The 12,786-nt window shown below is 44.7% G+C and overlaps 2 protein-coding genes across 2 annotated transcripts in view; both read left to right on the top strand.

Annotated features, from left to right (window-relative positions):
* The first annotated feature begins 3,251 nt into the window (after positions 1 to 3,251).
* LOC138364462 (caldesmon-like) lies at positions 3,252 to 3,794 on the top strand. The gene has a single exon (XM_069324100.1). It carries the CDS (start codon positions 3,252 to 3,254, stop codon positions 3,792 to 3,794), a length of 543 nt encoding a protein of 180 aa, XP_069180201.1.
* Positions 3,795 to 5,313: 1,519 nt separating this feature from the next.
* LOC138364461 (uncharacterized) overlaps positions 5,314 to 12,786 on the top strand; it is a 50,009-nt gene continuing 42,536 nt past the window's right edge. Inside the window, exon 1 of the mRNA XM_069324099.1 lies at positions 5,314 to 5,409. Coding sequence (XP_069180200.1) covers positions 5,314 to 5,409 — 96 coding nt within the window. The remainder of the gene's footprint in view (positions 5,410 to 12,786) is intronic.

The following is a 12,786-nucleotide window of genomic DNA, read 5'->3' as shown; positions in this document are numbered from 1 at the left end:
ATATACTACAAAGATCACCACCTCCCAAGAGCACTAGAGCAAGTGAGGGGTCATTTATACGTTTATTTCATCAAGTCCCTGTTAATATGGGAGAACACTGTGTCTATGAACTTAAGGCACAACTCTCCTAAACACGAGAGTGAAGTATACAACTTTAGAACACTTTCCCACCAGGAGACTCGAACCCTAGCCAGCACAGAAGCCTTCCAGCAACTGGCATAACAGGTACGCCTTAACCCGCTCCACCACAAGCTCAGACCCTTAAAAGAGATGGTAATTTCGGAGTATTTATATACTACAAAGATCACCACCTCCCAAGAGCACTAGAGCAAGTGAGGGGTCATTTATACGTTTATTTCATCAAGTCCCTGTTAATATGGGAGAACACTGTGTCTATGAACTTAAGGCACAACTCTCCTAAACACGAGAGTGAAGTATACAACTTTAGAACACTTTCCCATCAGGAGACTCGAACCCTAGCCAGCACAGAAGCCTTCCAGCAACTGGCATAACAGGTATGCCTTAACCCGCTCCACCACAAGCTCAGACCCTTAAAAGAGATGGTAATTTCGGAGTATTTATATACTACAAAGATCACCACCTCCCAAGAGCACTAGAGCAAGTGAGGGGTCATTTATACGTTTATTTCATCAAGTCCCTGTTAATATGGGAGAACACTGTGTCTATGAACTTAAGGCACAACTCTCCTAAACACGAGAGTGAAGTATACAACTTTAGAACACTTTCCCACCAGGAGACTCGAACCCTAGCCAGCACAGAAGCCTTCCAGCAACTGGCATAACAGGTACGCCTTAACCCGCTCCACCACAAGCTCAGACCCTTAAAAGAGATGGTAATTTCGGAGTATTTATATACTACAAAGATCACCACCTCCCAAGAGCACTAGAGCAAGTGAGGGGTCATTTATACGTTTATTTCATCAAGTCCCTGTTAATATGGGAGAACACTGTGTCTATGAACTTAAGGCACAACTCTCCTAAACACGAGAGTGAAGTATACAACTTTAGAACACTTTCCCACCAGGAGACTCGAACCCTAGCCAGCACAGAAGCCTTCCAGCAACTGGCATAACAGGTACGCCTTAACCCGCTCCACCACAAGCTCAGACCCTTAATAGAGATGGTAATTTCGGAGTATTTATATGCTACAAAGATCACCACCTCCCAAGAGCACTAGAGCAAGTGAGGGGTCATTTATACGTTTATTTCATCAAGTCCCTGTTAATATGGGAGAACACTGTGTCTATGAACTTAAGGCACAACTCTCCTAAACACGAGAGTGAAGTATACAACTTTAGAACACTTTCCCACTAGGAGACTCGAACCCTAGCCAGCACAGAAGCCTTCCAGCAACTGGCATAACAGGTACGCCTTAACCCGCTCCACCACAAGCTCAGACCCTTAAAAGAGATGGTAATTTCGGAGTATTTATATACTACAAAGATCACCACCTCCCAAGAGCACTAGAGCAAGTGAGGGGTCATTTATACGTTTATTTCATCAAGTCCCTGTTAATATGGGAGAACACTGTGTCTATGAACTTAAGGCACAACTCTCCTAAACACGAGAGTGAAGTATACAACTTTAGAACACTTTCCCACCAGGAGACTCGAACCCTAGCCAGCACAGAAGCCTTCCAGCAACTGGCATCTGTTGCTGGAAGTTACCATCTCTTTTAAGGGTCTGAGCTTGTGGTGAAGCGGGTTAAGGCGTACCTGTTATGCCAGTTGCTGGAAGGCTTCTGTGCTGGCTAGGGTTCGAGTCTCCTGGTGGGAAAGTGTTCTAAAGTTGTATACTTCACTCTCGTGTTTAGGAGAGTTGTGCCTTAAGTTCATAGACACAGTGTTCTCCCATATTAACAGGGACTTGATGAAATAAACGTATAAATGACCCCTCACTTGCTCTAGTGCTCTTGGGAGGTGGTGATCTTTGTAGTATATAAATACTCCGAAATTACCATCTCTTTTAAGGGTCTGAGCTTGTGGTGGAGCGGGTTAAGGCGTACCTGTTATGCCAGTTGCTGGAAGGCTTCTGTGCTGGCTAGGGTTCGAGTCTCCGGGTGGGAAAGTGTTCTAAAGTTGTATACTTCACTCTCGTGTTTAGGAGAGTTGTGCCTTAAGTTCATAGACATATATATATATATATATATCTATATATATATATATATATATATATATATATATATATATATAATATATATATATATATATATATATATATATATATATATATATATATATATATATATATATATATATATATATATATATATATTTTCTCTTGCTGATAGTGCAACAGTGTATACTTGATCTACTTGAGGAGGTTGATAGTATCAGGTGGTGAACCAGGAGATAGGATACCACTTGATAAGCTGATGATAGAGTTCTGATGGTGTTGGAATGCAACCTGATTGTAATAGTTTAGAGTATAGGATTCAATATTATTATATGTGTGTATGTATTGTGTATGTGCTTTGTCCAGTAAATGTATTCCAATTTGCTGGTGTTTGCCCTTGTCCTAGTGAGGCTTCCCAGAAAATAGTAAAGGAGGAAAAGGAGAGAGAGAGAGAAAGAAAGAACCAAGAACCACCACTGGGGACAGGGTAGGATGGAAAATTAGTAAGTCAAAGGGGATTGAGGATATCATATCACATAAGGAGAGAGTGGGGAGTCACAGCGGCTCGAGTGGGTGTGTGCACGTGACAACGAGGGTAAGTGTTGGAGCCCCATCCCCTAAACGTGTGACGTTGAGCCCCTCTCGAAGAGCCAGAAGCGCATAGTGTGATCTCCTAGTGAGGTATAAGTACTCTACTGACTTGTGGGTTGGGTTGTCCATAAAGGAGGAACAACACGACAACACCACCAACACACAACTACAATAAATTGGGGGCCTGTCCGGGAGAGTGAACTGACACACCCACACCCTGTCCAAGAGTGGATTGGTACACCTCTTGTTGAAATAGATAAACTGTGTGACCGTAGGTGTATATTCTCTCTCTTGGGAAGACTCACAGGACAGGATGACAGCAGTTCTGAATTTTAGAGGTTCGGAGAAAAACCTTGCTAGAGCTCAGGAGTACATTGATACGGGAGATGATGAAATCTTGCAAAATTGTACCCAAGAACAAATTTGGTTGATCGCTAAAAAATGTATGGGGTTAGGTTGAAGTCAAACAAAGCGTCTAGTAAACGGAATGAAATCAGGGTACTAACGCAGATAGACAGATTAAGCATGTTCTGCAAAACTCGTGACGAGAAGATTTTAGATATGTGCACTAGGAGGCAGATAAGGATGTTAGAAGACCATTTCGACCTAAAGGGTAGGCATGATAAGGTAGGGGATAGACTTGAGGCACTGCAGACTTGGTTAAGGGAACAAAAAGCAGAAGAAGAGAAGGAAGTAAAGCGCCAATGTGAAGAAGAGGAAATACAGTGCCAGCAAGAAGGAGCTGAGGCTCTGCCTCAGAATGAAGAGTCCGAAAGGTTGGAAAAGGTTTCAGAGGAAACGAATGATGTGCCAAGTGACGATGGAATTAACGTAAACTCAAGTAGCAGCAGGGAAAGCAGCCTTGAGAGGCGCGAGGTGGAACCAAAGTTGGAACCAGGAGACAATGAGGTACAGCTGCAACGTGAAGAGAGGCAGGCTCGGTTTGAGCAAGAGAAAGCCAAAGCCGAGCAAGAGCGAGCTAAAGCTGAGCAAGAGAAGGCTAAGGCTGATCAAGAGAGAGCTAAAGCTGAACAGGAAAAACTTAAAGTCGGACAAGAGAGAGCCTAGGCCGAACAAGAAACAGCTAAGACTGAACTGACTATGATAAAGATGGAGGCCGCTAAAGCAGAACAAGAGAGAATTAAGACCGTACAAAGGGAGAATAGAGTGAGAAGTGAGGCGAGACGCGGCAATGGCAGATCCAGTGGAGTCTGGGGAGGAAGAAATTATGAAAAACCCAGAGGAGTCTGAGGTGAGAAGAATTTTGATAAATGAGCAGATAAATGTAAGTACCCCAAAACTCAGAAGAGTAGATCGCGCACTTCGTCTGAAAGTGAAGATGGAGGAGCTAAACGAGAAACTAATCGTGATCCAGGAAATCAAGAGTCCAGTAAAGCCCCACAGAGTGCAGGTAGTGTACCTGGCCCGAGGAACTCTCATGCGAGTGGGCAAAGTCAGAGCCACTCTGGTACATATAGAAGAGACTTTTCCTAGGTGAGGTGTTACAATTGTAACGGACTGGGTCACGTGATGCGAGATTGTCGGCAGGGCAAGAGAATTGTGACCCTGGCCATGTGTGACCCCCGAAGTAAATATACTAATGTGTTCCAAGACAAACCACAGAGAGTGAACTTAGTGAACGAGAGGTATAGGCCGTTCATGAGCAAAGGTTGGATCAGTATAGGAGGCGAACCAGAGGTAGAAGTTGGTATCTTAAGGGATACCGGAGCTAATCAGAGCTTGATTACGAGAAGCCTGATTGGGAATGATAGACAATTAGCTGGCAGGAGTAAGATGAAAGTATATGGGTTATTGTCTGAGAGTGGCATGCCCGTATGTGCTGTCCAGCTAAGGTCGGAATATGTGTCGGCGGAGGTGATGTTGGGAGTGTGCCCCGACATACCTGTTCCAGGAGTCCAAGTGATCCTGGGGAATGACTTGTGCGGGACAAAGGTGTTGCCAAGAGTCATAGCGGAGACTGTGTCAGAGGAGTGCCCAGAAGGCCACGGCACGGGTGGGACACCTGAAAGTGTGAACTTGACTGACATCCGAGGAGATGAGTCAGGAGACCGCCAAGCCATTGAGTACCCTGTCTCGGTAGTGATGAAGGCAGAGGTGGCCGACGAGGAAGACACTGGAGAAGATGAGACAGTGTCAATTCAACTGGTAGAAGAAATCGACGTAGATATAGCGTGGCTGTTTGATGAAGGTCCAGCCCAGGAAAATGTAGTCTTGGTGAGGTCAAAAGTGAAGATGACCCAGCCAAAGAAGACTCATGAGAAGAGAGGGGACCTGAATAGAGCCCAGCCCGCTGAAATTAAGAGTCAGAAGATGAATCCAACTGTGCTGAGCAGAAGTGAAGAGGGATGTGGATAGATCAAGGACGGGTGTAAAACGTCAAGTTGTCCACGAGCACAGAGGCATATGGATAGTGGAGTTAAGCTGTTTGAGATGTCAGGAGTTGACATGTTTCACAGAAAACGTGGAGGAGAGATAGTGAAGAAGAGTAATAGCCGAGAAAATGAAAGGAGAAGAGACAGTATGTGTGGAGAGATGCTTACGAGCACTCTAGGAGAGGTAAAGCGACATGTACGATCGAGTGCTGTTGGGTATAGTACAGTGCTCGAAGAAACTTTTAGGGAACGAAGAAGAGTTGAAGGAGAAGAAATGGAGTGGTATAGAGGTGAGAAGTGTGGGAAGAGGATGATGATACAAGCATAGAGGAGTAGAAGAAAGCTGAGGACTCGATGGAAGTCAAACAGGATGAGGTCTCGGATAAATGAGGAGACGAAAGGGAGGATCGTCGGTGAAGACGAGGGAGTGAGGTATGTTGACAGGAGACGGAAGTATAATGGCAGTAGATGGAAGTATGAAGACGACAGAGGAGGTACAGACAGTAGATGTCTGACTCTGGACGTGAAGAGGAGAAGACGAGGAAACAGAGGGTGGAAACAATAAGTAGAGTGGACCGATGGAGTGCAGGCGTCCAATTAGGACAGCCTAGCCAAGAGGTGCCAGAGAGGTCAGATCGTTTGTGAGAAGGTCGTGTTTCTGGCGAGTTGTGAGCCAGATGTTGCAAAGAGCAACGAACTAATTGTAGACTGCTAAGGGAGTACGTAAGCAGATCAACCGGTCGAACCAATCGGTTGAAGACCGAGACAGTGTGGTGGCGGATGTATTATCCCGAGCTTTGCCACTGGAATAACTCTCAAAAATAAGGGGAGGGGAGTGTTATGATCTCAGCCTACAGGAGAAACGAGTCTCCCCCTTGAGAATTATTCATAAGCCTGACCTAACTAGAAAGTATAGGAAATATAGAGGCGATAACACAGATGTAAAATAGTTTGTTGGATTCAATGAATGGTTTAAGATTATGGGCAGTGAATAAGAAAACAGATAAATGACTGGTTAGGAGATGTGGATAATTTGCTGGAGGCGTGAGGCTCGCTTCTGGAGGGCTTTGACCTCACTTGAGGCCAGACATTGCAGGGGGAAAGCCGCGCTCCGTTTGAGCTCCCGTCAGAAAGGAACCCCTAGTGATACATCTCCAAGAGAAGAGAAGTGTGCAGACGTGCCAGCTGTGGAATCGAGCTGAGAACGTTGTGGTCTCAAGTCCTGGACGGCGAGGAGAGTATTAAGCCGCCCAGAGACATTTTCGTGGGCTGTGGAAGCGCCCTGATCAGACGCCGTCAGAGGGAGAGCGCCCTCGACTAGACAATTTGTGGTAAGCACGATTTAAGCCAGTTCATAGTGATTGCTTGTAGTTGGTCGTGTGCCCAGCGACAGTAGCAATGTTTATTTATAAGTTAGACATGTTTTGATAAGGTAGAAGGCCTAAAATAAGAGAGTGGAGAGGGAGGAACAGCTGGAGGTACGAGCAGCGCTTCCTCTACCATCGACCGCCTGAAGCCAACTGCCTGGCGGCGGAGGACCCTCCCAGAGTGAGTGAGGCCCGCATGGACCAGCCCAACAGGGGAATCCACTCTCACTGCATGTAGAGAGCGGATAGATGTTAGTTGCAAACACATTGTGTGGATTATTTCGTCAATGTGTTTATAAGGAAACATTTTTATTGGAGTGTCAAGGGTTGCAGGTTTGTCTTTGGGGAAGAAGTTCCTGAGAACTTCGAAGCCAGCACAGAGGGATTAATTGATGAGACTCCAAGGTAGTGGGGGAGAGGACCTCGAGCTGTGAGGAGAAGCAGTGAAGAGGAGTGTCACGCGCTTCTGGAGAGGTGGTGAAGCACCATAGTTGCTCGAGGGAACTTCATGGTGTAGCAGCCAGGAGAGCTGTGGAGGACCCTAGTAGAGGTAGTGAAGCACCATATTTGTCCAAGGAAAACTTCATGGTAGCAGCCTGGAGGAGCTGCAGAGGATCCTGGTAGTTGAGCCCGGAAGAACCTGAGGAGATCAGGATAGTGAACTTCCAGATGTGGAAGGGAAGTTCTAAATGAGCACTTGTAGGGAGTTGATAGAGTGTTTGTCTTTAGCGTGTAAGACGCAGAGAATGGCGAGTGATAGTTTGCCATTTTTGTACCAAGGAGTGTTTATACTGAAGAATAGAGTTACAGTCGTAGGCTGGATTACCTACAGATGTATGTGTTCTAGGACTAATAGGGTGATCGATTGATCATTGTTGTGTATCAAGGAACATTTATACTGATATATGTTATTGCATTCACATGCTGATTTTCCTTGTACACGTTTATATATATATATATATATATATATATATATATATATATATATATATATATATATATATATATATATATATATATATATATATATATATATATATATATATATTATTAAATATGACCGAAAAAGTAAGATTAATAATTCTAACACGAATTTTCTCAATCTTTCGTACATTACGCTTCACTGTTGGAGGTAAATCAAAAATCAATTCTCCAAAATTCATTTTTATTTCTAGTCTGACGCGACACGGGCGCGTTTCGTAAAACTTATTACATTTTCAAAGACTTTAGTTCACAAATACACAACTGAATAGAACTTACGTATCTCCGATTTTATATCTACATTTGAGTGAGGTGGAAGGGGTGATGTGGCATTAACACAAGACAGAACAAAGTGTGGTATTAATAGGGTATTAATTTCATCAACACAAGACAGAACAAGAGTATTAATAGGGTATTAATTTCATCAACACAAGACAGAACACGAAACAATGGATATTGAATAGAAGTGTTTGTAGAAAGCCTATTGGTCCATATTTCTTGATGATTCTATATTGGAGCGGAGTCTTGAGGTGGGTAGAATATAGTTGTGCAATAATTGGCTGTTGATTGCTGGTGTTGACTTCTTGATGTGTAGTGCCTCGCAAACGTCAAGCCGCCTGCTATCGCTGTATCTATCGATGATTTCTGTGTTGTTTACTAGGATTTCTCTGGCGATGGTTTGGTTGTGGGAAGAGATTATATGTTCCTTAATGGAGCCCTGTTGCTTATGCATCGTTAAACGCCTAGAAAGAGATGTTGTTGTCTTGCCTATATACTGGGTTTTTTGGAGCTTACAGTCCCCAAGTGGGCATTTGGGGACCTTTCGAATTAAAAGCAAAGGTCAACAAACTGATCGAAACTGTGAACGCCAAGAAATCCGGACTCCACCTGCCAAAGATCATTGGGGAATATAAACCTTGATATGCGTATGGAAATGTCAAGACGCACAAGCCTGGAAACCCACTTCGGCCAATCATTAGCCAGATACCCACACCCACGTACAGACTGGCGAAGCGACTCAACGGCCTGCTGACTCCTTATGTTCCTTGCGCCTTCAGCCTGAAGTCTCCAAAGGAATTTGTTGACTTACTGCGGGGCACATGGGCCACAGGGATAAGAGCCTCGTTGGACGTAGAATCGCTGTTTACCAACGTACCTGTGGACGAGACAATCGGAATGATAGCCGACAGAGTGTATCGTGATCCAGCCTGTACTCCTCTTGACATACCAGAAAATATTCTGAGGAAACTACTCCAAGCTTGTACTAAAGAGGCACCCTTCTTGAGCCCGGATGGGCACATGTATAAGCAAGTAGATGGGGTCGCCATGGGTTCTCCCCTAGGTGTCCTGTTTGCAAACTTCTACATGGGTACCATCGAGCAAAAAGTCTTAGTCGACATGAACTTGAAACCGGCCATATACTGCAGGTATGTTGACGACATTTTTACACAGGTATCTGATGTCAGACATCTGCAGGAGCTGAAGGAGGCATTTGAGCAGAGTTCCGTGCTGCGTTTCACTTACGAGATGGAAAAGGATGGGAAGCTGCCCTTTCTAGATGTAACAGTCATGGAAAAGGGCGGAGGTTTCCACACTGCAGTCTACACTAAGGAAACAAACATAGGAATGTGCCTAAATGCCAACAGCGACTGCCCAGACAGGTACAAGAGGAGTGTTGTTAACGCATATGTCGACCGTGCTCTCAGCCACAGCTCAGAATGGAAGCAAGTCGACGAAGAACTCTGTAGGGTAAGGCAGGTCCTAGTCAATAACGGCTTCTCCAATGGTTTCGTCGAAGACATCATAAGAAGGAAAGTGAAAAGCCATGCAACCTCTGAAGAGACAACTAACACAACACCTATACCCCCTATTAGACTATTTTACAGGAACTTCTTTTCCACAGCTCATAAAACGGAGGAAAGGGTCCTGAAAGATATTGTTAATAGAAACGTTATCCCTACAGACAAAAATCAGAGGATACAACTGACGATTTACTATAAAACCAGAAAAACGGCCAGCCTACTCATGAGAAACTCTCCAGACACAAAACAGAACGCTTTAAAAGAGACTAACGTCGTCTATGCCTTCAAATGCCCACTTGGGGACTGTAAGCTCCAAAAAACCCAGTATATAGGCAAGACAACAACATCTCTTTCTAGGCGTTTAACGATGCATAAGCAACAGGGCTCCATTAAGGAACATATAATCTCTTCCCACAACCAAACCATCGCCAGAGAAATCCTAGTAAACAACACAGAAATCATCGATAGATACAGCGATAGCAGGCGGCTTGACGTTTGCGAGGCACTACACATCAAGAAGTCAACACCAGCAATCAACAGCCAATTATTGCACAACTATATTCTACCCACCTCAAGACTCCGCTCCAATATAGAATCATCAAGAAATATGGACCAATAGGCTTTCTACAAACACTTCTATTCAATATCCATTGTTTCGTGTTCTGTCTTGTGTTGATGAAATTAATACCCTATTAATACTCTTGTTCTGTCTTGTGTTGATGAAATTAATACCCTATTAATACCACACTTTGTTCTGTCTTGTGTTAATGCCACATCACCCCTTCCACCTCACTCAAATGTAGATATAAAATCGGAGATACGTAAGTTCTATTCAGTTGTGTATTTGTGAACTAAAGTCTTTGAAAATGTAATAAGTTTTACGAAACGCGCCCGTGTCGCGTCAGACTAGAAATAAAAATGAATTTTGGAGAATTGATTTTTGATTTACCTCCAACAGTGAAGCGTAATGTACGAAAGATTGAGAAAATTCGTGTTAGAATTATTAATCTTACTTTTTCGGTCATATTTAATAATATATGTCTACAGGAAAGACTGCTACCAAAATATACTAATATATATATATATATATATATATATATATATATATATATATATATATATATATATATATATATATATATATATATATATGAAAACTCACACCCCAGAAGTGACTCGAACCCATACTCCCAGAAGCAACGCATCTGGTATGTACAAGACGCCTTAATCCACTTGACCATCACGACCGGACATAATGAGGTGATAGCCGAGGCTATTTGAACCACCCCACCGCCGGCACTCGGATAGTTATCTTGGGCATAGCATTTTACCAAATCACCTCATTCTTTGGGGCAACACGTGAGGAACACAAATGCGAACAAGCCTGAATGGTCCCCAGGACATATGCAACTGAAAACTCACACCCCAGAAGTGACTCGAACCCATACTCCCAGAAGCAACGCATCTGGTATGTACAAGACGCCTTAATCCACTTGACCATCACGACCGGACATAATGAGGTGATAGCCGAGGCTATTTGAACCACCCCACCGCCGGCACTCGGATAGTTATCTTGGGCATAGCATTTTACCAAATCACCTCATTCTTTGGGGCAACACGTGAGGAACACAAATGCGAACAAGCCTGAATGGTCCCCAGGACATATGCAACTGAAAACTCACACCCCAGAAGTGACTCGAACCCATACTCCCAGAAGCAACGCATCTGGTATGTACAAGACGCCTTAATCCACTTGACCATCACGACCGGACATAATGAGGTGATAGCCGAGGCTATTTGAACCACCCCACCGCCGGCACTCGGATAGTTATCTTGGGCATAGCATTTTACCAAATCACCTCATTCTTTGGGGCAACACGTGAGGAACACAAATGCGAACAAGCCTGAATGGTCCCCAGGACATATGCAACTGAAAACTCACACCCCAGAAGTGACTCGAACCCATACTCCCAGAAGCAACGCATCTGGTATGTACAAGACGCCTTAATCCACTTGACCATCACGACCGGACATAATGAGGTGATAGCCGAGGCTATTTGAACCACCCCACCGCCGGCACTCGGATAGTTATCTTGGGCATAGCATTTTACCAAATCACCTCATTCTTTGGGGCAATACGTGAGGAACACAAATGCGAACAAGCCTGAATGGTCCCCAGGACATATGCAACTGAAAACTCACACCCCAGAAGTGACTCGAACCCATACTCCCAGAAGCAACGCATCTGGTATGTACAAGACGCCTTAATCCACTTGACCATCACGACCGGACATAATGAGGTGATAGCCGAGGCTATTTGAACCACCCCACCGCCGGCACTCGGATAGTTATCTTGGGCATAGCATTTTACCAAATCACCTCATTCTTTGGGGCAACACGTGAGGAACACAAATGCGAACAAGCCTGAATGGTCCCCAGGACATATGCAACTGAAAACTCACACCCCAGAAGTGACTCGAACCCATACTCCCAGAAGCAACGCATCTGGTATGTACAAGACGCCTTAATCCACTTGACCATCACGACCGGACATAATGAGGTGATAGCCGAGGCTATTTGAACCACCCCACCGCCGGCACTCGGATAGTTATCTTGGGCATAGCATTTTACCAAATCACCTCATTCTTTGGGGCAACACGTGAGGAACACAAATGCGAACAAGCCTGAATGGTCCCCAGGACATATGCAACTGAAAACTCACACCCCAGAAGTGACTCGAACCCATACTCCCAGAAGCAACGCATCTGGTATGTACAAGACGCCTTAATCCACTTGACCATCACGACCGGACATAATGAGGTGATAGCCGAGGCTATTTGAACCACCCCACCGCCGGCACTCGGATAGTTATCTTGGGCATAGCATTTTACCAAATCACCTCATTCTTTGGGGCAACACGTGAGGAACACAAATGCGAACAAGCCTGAATGGTCCCCAGGACATATGCAACTGAAAACTCACACCCCAGAAGTGACTCGAACCCATACTCCCAGAAGCAACGCATCTGGTATGTACAAGACGCCTTAATCCACTTGACCATCACGACCGGACATAATGAGGTGATAGCCGAGGCTATTTGAACCACCCCACCGCCGGCACTCGGATAGTTATCTTGGGCATAGCATTTTACCAAATCACCTCATTCTTTGGGGCAACACGTGAGGAACACAAATGCGAACAAGCCTGAATGGTCCCCAGGACATATGCAACTGAAAACTCACACCCCAGAAGTGACTCGAACCCATACTCCCAGAAGCAACGCATCTGGTATGTACAAGACGCCTTAATCCACTTGACCATCACGACCGGACATAATGAGGTGATAGCCGAGGCTATTTGAACCACCCCACCGCCGGCACTCGGATAGTTATCTTGGGCATAGCATTTTACCAAATCACCTCATTCTTTGGGGCAACACGTGAGGAACACAAATGCGAACAAGCCTGAATGGTCCCCAGGACATATGCAACTGAAAACTCACACCCCAGAAGTGACT

The sequence above is a fragment of the Procambarus clarkii genome, chromosome 13 (assembly GCF_040958095.1).
Source record: "Procambarus clarkii isolate CNS0578487 chromosome 13, FALCON_Pclarkii_2.0, whole genome shotgun sequence".
NCBI classification, from domain to species: Eukaryota; Metazoa; Arthropoda; class Malacostraca; order Decapoda; family Cambaridae; genus Procambarus; species Procambarus clarkii.
This window is presented reverse-complemented; position numbering and strand designations above follow the sequence as displayed.

Coding starts and splice junctions, on each gene's coding strand:
- LOC138364462 (XM_069324100.1), top strand. CDS start 3,252: ATGTTCTGCAAAACTCGTGACGAGAAGATTTTAGATATGTGCACTAGG.